A 14175-nucleotide genomic window follows, 5' to 3' on the forward strand; every position below is an offset into this window, starting at 1 on the left:
TGCCTGCCCATGTGGGGCGACTGCCGGGAGGTGACAGTCCCGCAGAGAGGGCAGGGGCTGGGGAGGGGCCTGGCAGGGAGGCAGCCCGGCGGGCAGAGGAGGGAACCCGCTGGCTGGATTTTTCGAAGAGCAAAGTTAGCTCAGCGAGCGTAATGCTGCGCGGCTGCCGTGGCTCGGTGGGTGGCGGGGCACGTGGAAATGACCAGGAACGGCCATTCGACAAGAAACACCAGAGACGGGTCCAGACACAAGGAAGCAGCACCCTGTGCACGACTGCACCACAAGCCACGGTGCAGGTGACCTGCTTTCCACCCCACTCTGGTCAGCCCTGTTGATAAGCTACCACACCTCCGCGAGCCCAACAACCTTACACGCGGTTTTTGACCACACTGTTTATGATGACGAGGGCTGGTCCCATGCCGGGCACAGGTGGGTACTGGGTGCAGCTGGCTGAAGTCAGGTCTGGCAGGGGCGGGGGTGTAGACACAGGCTACTCTCACCATGCCAGGCGTGGGTGGCCGCACAGCCCCAGCTCTAGGCCCCCAGCTGCAGGGACTCGGCAGGCATGGAGGGCTGTGTGCTGGGGCCACCCCTGGGGGGTCTGGCTGTCACCCCCCTCTCCCCGGTTCTGGACCAGCCAGCACACCGACTGCGGCTGAAAGCCCTGGGCTGTCGCCTCCCCGCCCGTCTCCCTGCGCCTCAGCTCAGCCCCTGGCACTCCATCCCCTGCGAGCCCTGAGCGCCCGAGGGTCCCCAGGGCAGGGAAAGGACAGTGACAGGGGTCCTTCCTGAGGTGCTTGGAATGAAGGTCTGTAGTCCCACGGGCGCGCCCAGCACTGGAGGTTTTGAGAGCAGGCTGTGGAGCTGCGGAGAGGCGCACGTGTACCTTGTAGGGCAGAGATTCGAAAAAGATGGACGTAGCGGAGATCTTCTTCTTGTTGGTCAGGAACCCGTGGGTCAGGTGGCCCCCGTCGGGCAGGTCCAGGCCCATGATGCGGCCATGCGGCTCCACCAGGGCTGTGTATACCGCGAAGTTTGCGGGGGAGCCTGGAGCGGGCAGATCAGGGAGGTGCAATTACTCCTGCCCACAAGGCCGTCGACCAGGGTGGCCAGAAGAGGCCTGGCCGTGATGCACTCCTCTGGCCCCAGGTGCCCCTGGTGGGGACATTCAGAGACGGGGGCTACCTGGGAGGCGCTCGTGTAGCTAGCAGCCGAGGGCGATAGGGGAAGACCCCAAGCCCAGCGGGATCCCCGGGAGGCTGGCAGGAAGGGGTCTGCCCAGGCCTGTCTGGACGTGGTGATTACCTGAGTAGGGTTGGACATTGACTCCCCAGCCCTGGGGGTCCAGGCCATAGACCTGCAGCGCTCGCTTCTGACAGAGGACCTCCAGCTCATCGATGAATTCCGTTCCGCCGTAGTACCTGCGGGGGAGGCAGGGGATGTGGGCCCACGCAGCCCACCTCTGCACTGAGGACGGAGGAGCAAGGGTGAGAACACACACCCTGAACCCACGCGACAGCTTCCGCCAGCGGCCAGGGGGCTGTGTCTGGCCATCTGTGAGGAGGGGCGGACAGACCTTAGGGACACTGTCACGGCTGTGTGATCACCTATGTAAGGTGCCCACAGGAGTCAATTCACAGGGGCGGGGTGGGGAACAGTGGTTGCATTCTAATAAAATTTTACTTTTGGTTGAGTAATTCCGTATCAAAATTTATCATGCATTTGTATTTTTTATTATTTGTATACTAATACTTGTAATAACTCAATCCAGAAGAAATTTTTAACACTTAGGCCTTGTGGTCACAAACAGCTTTAAAAATTTTAAACTAAATGTATATACATTTTTTGAGTATAGTGAAAACCACATAACATAAAATTTGCTGTCTTAACCATTTTTAAGCATTCAGTTCAGTAGTGTTACATTGATAAGTACGTTCACATTGTTGTGTAACCGATCTCCAGAACATTTTCATCTTGCAAAACTGAAACTCTGTACCCACTGAACAACAGCTCCCCACCCGCTTCCTGCCCCTGGAAACCACAGTTCTACTTTGTTCTGACAATTCCAGGAGCTTCATCTATGTGGAATCATACAGTATTTGCCTTTTTGTGACTGGTTTATTTCATTGAGCATAATGTCCTCAAGGTTTATCCATGTTGGAACAAGTGTCAGGATTTCCTTCTTTTTTGAGGCTGAAGGACATTCCAGTGTATGGATGGACCACAGTTTGTGTATCCACTCATCCATGAGTGGACACTTGGGTTGCTTCCACCTTTTGGTTCTTGTGAATAATACTGCAATGAACATGGGTGTACAAATATCTATTTGAAGTCCTGCTTTCAACCCTATTGGCTAAACACCCAGGAGTGGGATTGCTGGATCATATGATAGTTCTATTTTTAGTTTTTTTTAGGAATCTCCATACTGTTTTCCATAGCGGCGGCACCGTTTCACATTCCCACCAGCAGAGCACGAGGCTTCCAGTTTCTCCACATCCTCGCCAACAATTGTCATTTTGTTTTTTTGATAGTAGCCCTCCTAGGGGGTATGAGGTGGTATCTCACCGTGGTTTTGAATGGCATTTCCCCGATGGTTAGTGATGCTGAACATCTTGCGTGTGCCTGTTGGCCAGAGTTAGTGTTTCATGGGTACAGAGCTTTGCTTCCACAAGATGAAAAAGTTCTGGAGATGGATGGTCACCATATCAAGAGTATACTTAATGTCAATGAAGTTTTCAATTAAAAATGGTAACTTTTACGGTATGTGTATTTTACCACACTAAAGAGGGGGAATGTGAGGTTTGTACTCACAACACTTCAGACACCAAATGTTTGGGTTTTTTTCCTCACACCGACCAGCTCTGACAACCCTGTTGCCCTACAGTTCAGTTCTGACCTAGCTGCTCCGAGTTAGCGCCAGACCTACAGGACCTGCAAGGTTCGGACCCCCCCATTCCGTGTGATGAGCCTGGGCTTCCTGTAACACCCCCTTAAGTCCAGCAATTGCTAGAAGGACTCACAGAACTCAGGGCAGCACTTTACTTACTGTTCCCGGTTAATTATAAAGGACACAACTTGGGCTTCCCTGGTGGCACGGTGGTTAAGAGTCCACCTGCCAACGCAGGGGACATGGTTTCAAGCCCTGGTCCGGGAAGATCCCACATGCCGCGGAGCAACTAAGCCCACGCGCCACAACTACTGAGCCTGTGCTCTAGAGCCCACGAGCCACAACTACTGAGCCCGTGCGCCACAACTACTGAAGCCCGTGTGCCTAGAGCCCATGCTCCGCAACAAGAGAAGCCACCACAATGAGAAGCCCGTGCACCACAACAAAGAGTAGCCCCCGCTAGCCCGAACTAGAGAAAGCCCACGCGCAGCAACGAAGACCCAACGCAGCCAAAAATAAATAAATAAAATAAAATTTAAAAATAAAGGACACAACTCAGGACAAATGAAGAGATGCATGGGCAGGGTATGGGGAAGGGGCTTGGAGCTTCCACGCTCCCCCCACAGGTGCCACCCTCCCAGCACCTTGATGTGTCTGCCAGGCAGGACAGTCCCCAAGCCTCGCTGCTCAGGTTACTATGAGGCCTGACCGGTGAGATCGGCTGCCACGACTGACTGGGTCTCCAGCTCTCCAGTCAGGCCACCAGCCCCCATCCCGAAGCGCTCGAGGAGCCACCAAGTGTCACCCTCTTAACACACACTAGGTTCGGTAGGAAGGGCTCATCGTGAGTAACAAAAGCTGCTCAAGGGATTTGGGAGCTGTGCCAGGAACGGGACAAAGCCCCAATACCCTTCTACCATATTCTTGGGGTCCACAGAATTGAACACTTTACCTGGGGGGACTGAACGGCACGCATATTACATCTCAATAAAACTGTGATAGAAAATAAAAACCAGAACTTTGTTTTTCAACTTGTATCAGGCAGCCGTTAATGCTAGATCAATATTGTTTTCAAATATTAACTCTGATCACTGATAATGTTCCAAAAGGTTAACTGACGTTACTAACAAAACATGAAAATGAAAATGGTTAATAATCACTTCTTAAAAGAGTATTTTACCATGAATAAATGAGTTAATTATCTACACACCTATTTAAGTTTTTCATGACAGTCTTATCTGGTTCAGGGAAGGAACTGAAAACCACAGAACTAGTCTTACAGCTGAAAGGGGCTTCACGGACCGATCTGGAGGTTCCCTTCTGCCTCACACTCCCTGCTCTGTGACCCAAAGGGCCTGGTCTCCCACAGCTTGCGGGAGAGCAGCCCACGCCAGGGACAGAGCTGTGGACAGGCAGGACGTCAGGCTGCACCATTTTCCAGGGGAGCAAAGACAGGACGGGATCTGAGGTCACTGCAAGTCTCCCACAGAGGCAGCTGGGAGCTGTGGCAGGAGCCACGTGGCAACAGGGCCCATCAGACTGGAGCAGCCTCCTTCACGTATTCCCCAATTCCTTATCTGAAAAGGGGTGAGCGTGCTTACTTTGTGGTTGGGCTGTGGATACCTAAAAATGAGGGTGTGTGACCACGCTTCGCGTTGCTAAAATGCGAGAAAATGAGGCTCGGGGGTGAAGAAAGTCAGTGAGTGCTAAGGGAGCGGCAACGCGGGCCCGGCTGCTGTCCCTCCCCACCCCCACTTTCCCCTCCATCCCCTCCTCCCCCCCCCTCCCGCACGCCCCATTCTGTTCTGGGCTAGGGATTTGGTTTTGGCCTGGGATCCAAGCCAAGATCTTCAAGTCGACAAGTCGACTTGACGGATGCCCCTCACTCATGTCGCCATGGGAACAGGGCTGGGGGGCGGGTACTGCTGTGGCCAGGGCGCCCTCAGCCCCCGCAGGAAGCGGCAAGACTTCTGTACCGCACCTCTCTGCTGAGGCACCGAAGCATTTTCTACAAGGTCAGCTGGAAATGCCGGAACCCCCGGGGCAGCCTGGGGTTTGGAGCGTGTGTGGTTTTCCAACATCAACGGCCAATTCTCGGACACCAACTAGGTGTCCAGTGATTCTACTCGGTTCTGACACTGACCACCCAGAGTCAGCACGGACCCACAGGCTGAGGGCTCAGGCCCACAAGTCTACCCCCAACTTCAGACATCAGGAGAAAGTCCCCAGTCACCAGGCCGCCCGCACTGCTGCCCAAGGTGGCTACAAATTCTGGGGTGCTCACAACCCCCTCAGGTTCGATAATTCACTGGAACAACTCGGGACTCAGGAAAGTGCTTTACTTATGATCACTGGTCTATCATGAAGGACTCACCTTGGGAACAGCTTAATGAAGGAGACGCATGGGACAAGGTAAGGGAGGTGTGTGACCCACAACCACTGCCCTCTGGCCGCCCCACCCGGCCCCTCCCAGGGGGTTGGGCATCGGGGGCCAAAAGTGCTGACCCTCTAATCAGTGTAGCATGGCATCTCCACTCCAAGGTGACCCTCCCTTTTCCGTGTCCTTTGGGACACAAGTGTACAAATTTGCAAAAACCTCGCGTTAATTCTGGAATCACCATCTTTGCCTGACGATGACTGTAATGAAAACCAGAAATGAATATGACTTCTTGTGGTTCTCAGGGTGAAGGAGTTGACGGAAATCACTGGGTAGGTAAATCCAGCACCTAAAATGCTGAAACGCTTTCTAGTATGAGACGTTATTTTCACTTCGGGGTCCCCTTCCTGCTACGGATGCGATTCCCCACACAACCTTCCACTAAGCACTGACATCCCTCTGGAGGTTCAGCCACGGCCGGCAGCTGCTCCTTCGGGCCTGGCTGTTATTCCAGAAAGGCCCCAGGGGGACGGTCCAATGGACCCCGACTATCCTGCCCTGACAGCATTGGCGCTGCCACCCTCTGGGAATTGTAAGAGAGGAAACAGAAGGCCCCGCTGTTGAGAACCTGGCTGTTTTCTGAAATTTCCTCAGTTTTAGACTCCATCCTGATTCACTGCCTTAGAGGCAGGCCTGGATGACACTCACGTACCTTTGGCCCGGGTACCCCTCCGAGTACTTGTTGGTTAAGCAAGAACCCAGGGCCTCCAGAACAGCCCGGCTGGCAAAGTTCTCTGAGGCAATCAGCTCCAGTCCGGCCCTCTGCCGGTTACTCTCCTTCTTAATGATGCTGTAAACCTGACGAGAAGAAAACAGGCGCTGAACACCGGGACGTTTCAGTTGAACGTTTCGCTCTGATCAAAGCTAGAACCGAGTAAAGAGAAGAGACACTATTACACACTCATACTTTGCCCTCAGAAGCCGAGCATAACCGGACTAAGGTGATTCCCACAGCACCTAAGGAACAGAGGAAATCTTCCTCAAAGCTTTTAGCACCTGGGAAGGAATTAACAGAAAATGAATTAAGGAAAACAAAACGACGGAAGAGAAGATGATCCTTAAAACACATATGCCACAGAATTTAAAATTCTATACCATCTTGTTCTTGTCATCCCTACAGTTCACCAAGTTTTCCCTCCTGAACCTTGTTCCTTGCTCCCCTTCCTTAAAATAAAAGATGTTTAGATAAATCCACAGAGACAGAAAAGAGACCAGTGGTTGCCTACGGCTGGGAATCTGGGGGGTGGATGGGGTGACAGCTAATGGGTTTGAGGTTTCTTTTTGGAGGGATTAAAATGTTCTAAAAGTGATAGTGAATACTCTAAAAACCACTGAATTGTGTACTTTAAATGGGTGACTTGTATGGTAAATGCATTCACTCATCTCACGCATAAAGCTGTTGTAAAAATACATAAATAAAAGATGCTTCTAGAAATACTCCTCTGGGGCCTCCCTGGTGGCGCAGTGGTTGGGAGTCCACCGGCCAATGCAGGGGACACGGGTTCGTGCCCCGGTCCGGGAAGATCCCACATGCCGCGGAGCGGCTGGGCCCGTGAGCCATGGCCGCTGGGCCGACGCGTCCGGAGCCTGTGCTCCGCAACAGGAGAGGCCACAACAGTGAGAGGCCCGCGTACCACAAAAAATAAATAAATAAATAAATGAGAAATACTCCTCTGAATGTAAGGTCGAATCTCAATGACCGACCGTCCCCCTTTCCTCGGGAGGAGCCAGCACAGCGCTCTGCACTTTGCAGAAACTCAAATATCTAAATTTACCCTCAAAGGACTTTTAGCCACTTTGCAGCCACTACCTATAAATCCGCCCTCTTACCTGAACCACAAGGCTGTCCCGAGCACGGTTTATTTCTAGTGAGAACTAGAGGTCTGAACAAGGGCCTCCAACATCAGAACACCCGAAAGGACCCGCAGCCTCACCTCCACGTCGCTGTCTTTCAGGGGCTGCGCCAGCATCTTCTCATGCGAGGACCACAAGTTGGCATCCACGGGGGCTCCGTTGACGGGAGTCGCCATCGCGCTGGTTCAGAGTCGCCTAAAAATGGGAAAACTTCCAACATTAAACTCAGCCACAGCTTGGGGCTTCCCTGGTGGCACAGTGGTTGAGAATCCACCTGCCAATGCAGGGAACACGGGTTCGAGCCCTGGTCCGGGAAGATCTCACATGCCGCGGAGCAACTAAGCCCGTGAGCCACAAGTACTGAGCTCACGCGCCACAACTACTGAAGCCTGCGCGCCTAGAGCCCGTGCTCCGCAACAAGAGAAGCCACTGCAATGAGAAGCCCGTGCACGGCAACAAAGAGTAGCCCCTGCTCGCCGCAACTAGAGAAAGCTTGTACGCAGCAACGAAGACCCAATGCAGCCAAAAATAAACAATTAAAAAACCCTCAGTCACAGCTCAGTACCACCTGTCAGTTCCCGAGTCGCCAAAGTACTGACACACGTGTTAGCCTTGCCCCCAGAACCACCTGGAGAACATGAGGACTCTGCTGCAGAACCACCACGAGGGCTCCCTGCTGGTTCATCAGGAGACCCGCCCTCCTTGCCTTGAGGCCGAACCAGCCTCAGGGAGCCCGACATCCCCTCTTCACAGCTGAACTTATTTATCCTAGTTGTGGTTTAGCTCTAAGCCAGCTTCCTTGAAGGCAAGGACTGAGGGTTACTTTTTAAAAAATCTCCCACAGTACCAGACACAGCCATACAGGAGTAATATTTGCCAGGTGAGCAAGTGAATTGCTGGCTTATGTATTATTCCTTCTATTTTTCAAGTACTGAAAATGAGACTCAGAAAAGTATATTAGCCAAGGGCTGCAGAGCCCGCTGGCCACGGAGGACAGACTCAAACCCCAGCTCACATTCCACGCACCCAGAGTCCCGCCGCCGGGGTTTTAGGTAAAGCGCGCCCTGGCTGGAAGCCAGGCCTCCCGTAAGGACCGTGGTCAGAGGCACACGCCTGTATTCGGCATCACTGCAGTACAGCCAGTTGGACAGGTGTGTGTCTTACCATACGTCCCCACAAAGGACGAGCATTTGAGCTCAGTGGTATTTCTGCTCAAGTGAGAGCTTAAATATTTACAGGAACTGACCTCCTTTAATCAATAGTTGGCAGCTTTTCAGTGCTCTCCATGAATTAGGTAAGTTTTCATTTCAAATTCTTTCCCTCGACCATTACTTGATGGAGGCCTGCAGCAGCCATGGCATTGGGGTTGGGAACAAGCGGGAACCAAACGGGCCGAGTCTTCGTGGCGCTTACCGGGGGAGGCGCGAGCGCACTGAATGCAGGTGGATGACGGAGCCACAAGGACTCGAGCCGGGGGCGGGCTTAGTCTGGACAGTGGCTGTTGGAGGAGAGGGCGCCAGGCGGAGCACTGGGTGTGTGCACATAATACATACAGAATACACACAGGCCTCTGCTCCTAAAACCCCCGCGATTCCCTGGGCGACGCGAGTATCTTTTGTCCTGATGAGGCGGCTCCAGCTGGGCTCCTGGATGGGCACTGGCCACCAGAAAGACCAGGCCATGATGAGAAGCTTCGCAGCACCCGCACGGCCGGCCCCAACTCCTCCAGAGAGGGGAGGGGGCTGGAAATGGGGTCAATGATCCACCGGCCCTCCAGGAAGAAGCCCCTTAACATCCCAGCACCACAGGGTTCGGGGAGCGAACCGGGTGGGTGAACGTCCCACACCGAGGGGGTGATGCACCCCAACTCCACGAGGACCCTCCCCGGCCTTGCCCCGTGCCTCTCTCTCTCCATCTGGCTGCTCATCTGTGTCCTTTATCACATCCTTTAATAAACTGGCGAATGTAAGTGTCTCCCTGAGTTCTGTGAGCTGCTCTAGCAAATGCTCCAGTCCAGGGGGGTCCTGGGAGCCTTGGATTTGTAGGCAAGCCCGACAGAAGCTGTGGGTCACCTGGGGACCCAATACTCGCAACGGCACCTGAAGTGGGTCGGGGGAGGCTGTCTGCTGGGACGGAACACTTGACCTGTGTGGTCTGTGCTAACTCTGGTTAGTGTCAGAACTGAGGTCAATTTTAAGACACCAGCTGGTGTGGCAGGAGTGCTGGGTAAGGAACTGTCTGGTGTCAGAAGTGCTGCGACTGGTAGTGGGGAGAGTAAAGGGGAGACACAGCAGAAAGAGCACAGTTTTTCCTACACAAGTACAGACAGTATAATTTGCTACACAAATATACGCAGTAAATAAATAGGCTAATAGTTCCCCAGTCACAAGGGTCCTCCTTCATCTCTGGGAGAGCTACTGAAAAGACACCATCGGTAAACTTTAACCAGGAAATCCCTAACTGGGGCTTTTGAAGCAGCCGTTATTTTAACACAAGCACAGCGAGATTCGAAATACGGCCACTCCCACAAACCCAACAGTGAGTACTGGGACTTAAATGCCACGAATGCTTCAACAGCAGGGGCAGCACAGGCCACCGTGCCAGGGCCTCATCCACATTGTGCCAGAAGTGGAGAGACGTGGGTGCTCTGAGCATCCTGCCCACGGCTCCTCCTAACTCAAGCCCGGATTCCCATGTGCCCTCAGCAGGTGGCAAACCCACAGAAAAAGCACAAGAGACAAAACAGGCCCTCTAGTCCTAGAACCTCAGAGAAAAGCTTCTTTTAAATACCGACTACTCAAGGTTAAAGAGGATTCAAAGGTGGCAAGCAACACAGAGCAGGTATTTCTCAACCACCAAGTAACTGAAGTCCGTTTGGAGCCCCCTCTCCCCGCCCTCCCCCCAGGACACTCAGATCTACAACCGTCCCTGAGAGGCACTCAGACCAGCTCTGCTCAGGAAGAAACTGCTCTCTGCTCTCCTGCTGTGGTCCCGCTCATCTCACTCAGTGTCACCACCTGTGGCCCTCTGCCCTCTCTGCAATCCCTTCTCTTACCCAAGTTGTAAACTCGGAGTCCCAGTTCCTTCTTGACCCTGGGGAGGGCTCTCTGTGTGGCCGGCGCCCCCTCCTAGGCGGGCAGTGCCCCCCCTGCTCTCACTGAAACCCCGTGGGGGAGTTTTCCACCATGTATCCTGTTCCCACTCAGGTCAAGTCATCCCCCAAATGGAGTGCTCAGTCCACACCCAACTTGAGTTCTAATTAAGCTTTTTTTTCTAAACCACGAAGCCTGAATTCTTTATTCAAACAATAACTTCAAGGTTTTTTGACTTTTTTCAATTAAATCAATAATATCTATTACAGATATAATCTATTATATCCTGGGGCATTCTAAACTACAGTAAGAAAAAGATCCTGAATGTGACGGTTAGTTCATGTGCCAGCCTGTCAGGGCTGAGGGAACCCAGATAGCTGGCAAACAAGTGAGACAAAGCATCCGGAGACTGTGCTTTTTTAGATCAGAGGGAAGATTATTTTTAACTGATACTATATTTAGGGAAGACATACTTAACCATCTATTCTTCAAGTCTGGAGGTTGGCTGGAAAACAGCACACCTTGAACTTCTCTCATCTTTTCTGAACTGTGATATAAGTGCACAGTTCAGCGGCATTAAATACACTCACACTGTCGTGCAGCCATCCCCACCATCGTCTCCAGGACACTTCCATCTTCCCAAACTGAAACTCTGTCCCCATTAAACATACTCGGTTCCCTTCTCCTCCAGCCTGGGGTAAAAACTATTCTAGGGCTTCGCTGGTGGCGCAGTGGTTGAGAGTCCGCCTGCCGATGCAGGGTTCGTGCCCCGGTCCGGGAAGATCCCACATGCTGCGGAGCGGCTGGGCCAGTGAGCCATGGCCGCTAAGCCTGTGCATCTGGAGCCTGTGCTCCGCAACGGGAGAGGCCACAACGGTGAGAGGTCCGTGTACCACAAAACAAACAAACAAAACAAAAAAATTATTCTAGTTTCTATCTCTATGAATTTGACTATATCAGGTATGTCATGTAAATGAAATCACAGAATATTTCTCCTTTGTGTTTGGCTTATTTCGCATAGCGTAATGTCATCAAAGTTCACGCATGTTGGAGCATGTGTCAGAATTTCCTTCCTTTTAAAGGCTGGGTAATAGTCCATTGTATGGATAGACTGTTTTGTTTATCCATCCATCCATTGCTGATACCTGGGCTGCCTCCCACCTCTTGGCTATCGTAACACTGCTATGAACACAGGTGTACAAATATCAAGTCCCTGATTTCAATTCTTTTGGGTATAGGCCCAGAAGTGAAATTGTTGGATCATATAGTAATTCTATGTTTAATTCAAAATAAGCTTTTGGTATTTAGGAGCTTTACTTCACTATTATTAGCCTACAATGGATTCATTCATTCCTTCAACAAATATTTATTGAGTGACTCCTATATCCCAGGCACTGAGCTGGCGCTAAGAATACTAGGGTCAGCAAGACAGCGGCCCTGCTTTTATGAAAAGCCGGCTCTAAAAAAGCAAACAAGAAATACGCGGGATAACTTCAGGGGGTGATGACTGTTATGAGGGCAATAAACGGGTGGCGGGCTTCTGCAGACCGGCCGTGGAAGGTGCCTGAGCTAAGATCTGAACGGCGGAAAGGAGCCAAGCTTATGAGATGGGGGGAAAGAGCCATCACCAAGAGCAAAGGCCCTACAATGGGAAGAGGTTTCACTTGCTGAGGGGCAGAAATCAGGAACAAAACGGAGACACAGGAGATGAGATCTGAGGGCCCAAAGGCCAGAGCTGGGATGGGAGAACAGATCCTCACCTTGACAGTACATAGCTGACAAGTTATTTCCCAGTGCACCTGTTTGAGAAATAACTGTCTGAAACTAACAACTAGAGAAACCCAATTGGAGAAGACCCAGGTTCCTTATGGAAGAGCAGGTGCACATCTCACGGGCCGGACCCCTCCCATTCTCCACTTCCCAACGGTGAAGACCACACCCCCACACCCCACACCCGGAGGAGCTGTGCTGAACTCACTGCAGAGGCAGCCTGTGGGGTTCAAGCCCCGCCCCCACTTCCTAATGGGCAGCCCCAGGTGCTGACACCTGTTTGTCGGTCCCCTCATATATGACTCAGGGACGGCAGTTCTGAGTTAATCGGGAGTCAAATGAGGTACCAGACACAGAGCACTCAGACAGGGCCAGGCAGAGTAACTACTCAAAAATCAGCAGCTACTCCTGTTATGAAAAACACCTGGGGATCTTAGAGCCATGCTACTACCACTCAGTAACCCCAGCTGAGCACCCCAGGAAAACACAACTCACTGCAGCGGTTACTATGTTACACACTATGTTGGTGCTTGCACTGGAGAAATGTCACTCACCTCTGGCATGATCCTCACCTCAACCCCAGGGAAACAGTCCAAGTACGTGAATTCACTTGCCAAGGTTACCAGCCTCTCCATGCCCCCAGATCTCCCCTGGGCCTTTGTCACACAAGTGGTACCAGCCAGGAGTCTCCTGAGGGAACTACCATCTGTCCGTGTTCCCCACTTTATAAAGGAGGAAACAGACTCAGAAGCTAAGTGGCTTATAACAGTGAGAGTCAGAATCAGCTCTTCTCCGTGACCCTGCCTGCACTAAATAAAAGCACAATCGCCCACGTCCACTGCATGTTCCTTCAAGTAAAAAAATTATGAGTCCATAAGAACCTGAACTGGTGTTTCCAGTCCGCCAACTCTGCCCGACTGAAGCGCATGTTTGTGCCAGCCTAAGCTGGCCAAGGGTCGCTTAACTTCCTGGACCTCGACGCGCAGGGCCCCGGGCCAAGAACCCCACAGGGCAGCGCCTGTCTCCTAGGCCGGGATGAGGGATGGGGAAGCCAGGCGCAGGCCCGCCCCGCAGGGCGACCGCACGTGCAGTCGCACCGCGCGGGCTACGCCACTGCGCAGGCTGCAGGGAGGCTCCCAGGCCCGCCGCCCTCTCCGAGCCTCCCCTTCCCCGCCTGCGAAATGGGCTACAGGACAGCACTCGGCTGCAGCCCCGCCGTGAGGATACTGTGGCGAGGTGACGCGCTGCACTGAAACCTAAAGTGCTCCACGAGCAACGCGGCCGCCAGCACGGGCAGCGAGCCTTCGCAGCTGCAGCCGAGGCCACCGCCCCCGCGCCCCGCACGGGTCTCGACCCGGGACCGCGCGCGCGCACTGCCGCCGGGCCCCTCACCCCAGGCACCAGCAAGGCGCTCCGCACTCACCCGACCCCGCTTCTCGGAGCCGCGGTTAAGTGCAGCCTGGGACACCGCGCCACTCGCTGCGGCCGGCTACACCGGAGTCCGGACCCGCAGTCCCGCGCCCGCCGCCACGTGACCCGCGCGTTAGGGAGGCACCAGAACCTGGCGCGCCCCGCCCCGGCCCGGCCCCGCCCCAGGAGCGCCCAATCAGAGCGCGCATCCCGGCGAGCCCCGCCCCCGAGGCGTCCAGTCAGAGCGCGAAACCGGGCGAGCCCCGCCCCCGGAGGCGCCCGCGCTATTGGCTGCAGCGGGCTGGGCCCCGCCCAGCACGGTGGCGAGGTGCCCCTGCTCACCTGGGCCAGGGGACATGGTGTCATCCGCCCGGGCTGCGGGCCAGGGGCCGGGGATTTCCGAGAAGACGGAGAATTAGAGGTGGATTCTGTTGCTATACTTAACTTTTGCATTGTCCTACTTACAGGTTAGCACAGTGGTCATTTAAATAGGACAAACGTGGGTTCCAACTCCGACACTATTATTCTGCACATACAGAATCCTAGACCAGTCACTTCACTTATTGAGTTTCATACTCCTCATCTTTGAATTGGAGATAATTATATCTGCCTGGCAGGGCTGTTGGGAGGACTCATAGACATATCTAAAACACTTGACATTGTGCCTGACACACAGTAAGGGCTCAATAATATAAACCATTGTTAAGAATTAAAAAACCGAGGGG

The 14175-nt window shown here is 53.2% G+C and overlaps 1 protein-coding gene across 2 annotated transcripts in view; it reads right to left on the reverse strand.

Annotated features, from left to right (window-relative positions):
• The window catches only part of SHMT1 (serine hydroxymethyltransferase 1), a 15011-nt gene extending 7635 nt beyond the window's left edge, over positions 1–7376 (reverse strand). Inside the window, exons 1-4 of one of the 2 annotated variants that reach the window (XM_007448393.1) lie at positions 7259–7376; positions 5977–6122; positions 1306–1421; positions 887–1047 (exon numbers count right to left, since the gene is read on the reverse strand). In XM_007448393.1, coding sequence (XP_007448455.1) covers positions 887–1047; positions 1306–1421; positions 5977–6122; positions 7259–7354 — 519 coding nt within the window. In that variant the 5' untranslated portion in view covers positions 7355–7376. The remainder of the gene's footprint in view (positions 1–886; positions 1048–1305; positions 1422–5976; positions 6123–7258) is intronic. The other variant, XM_007448394.1, reaches the window with a different exon arrangement.
• Positions 7377–14175: the final 6799 nt, after the last annotated feature.

This window comes from Lipotes vexillifer, unplaced genomic scaffold (assembly GCF_000442215.2).
Source record: "Lipotes vexillifer unplaced genomic scaffold, Lipotes_vexillifer_v1.1 scaffold533, whole genome shotgun sequence".
Taxonomy (NCBI): Eukaryota; Metazoa; Chordata; class Mammalia; order Artiodactyla; family Lipotidae; genus Lipotes; species Lipotes vexillifer.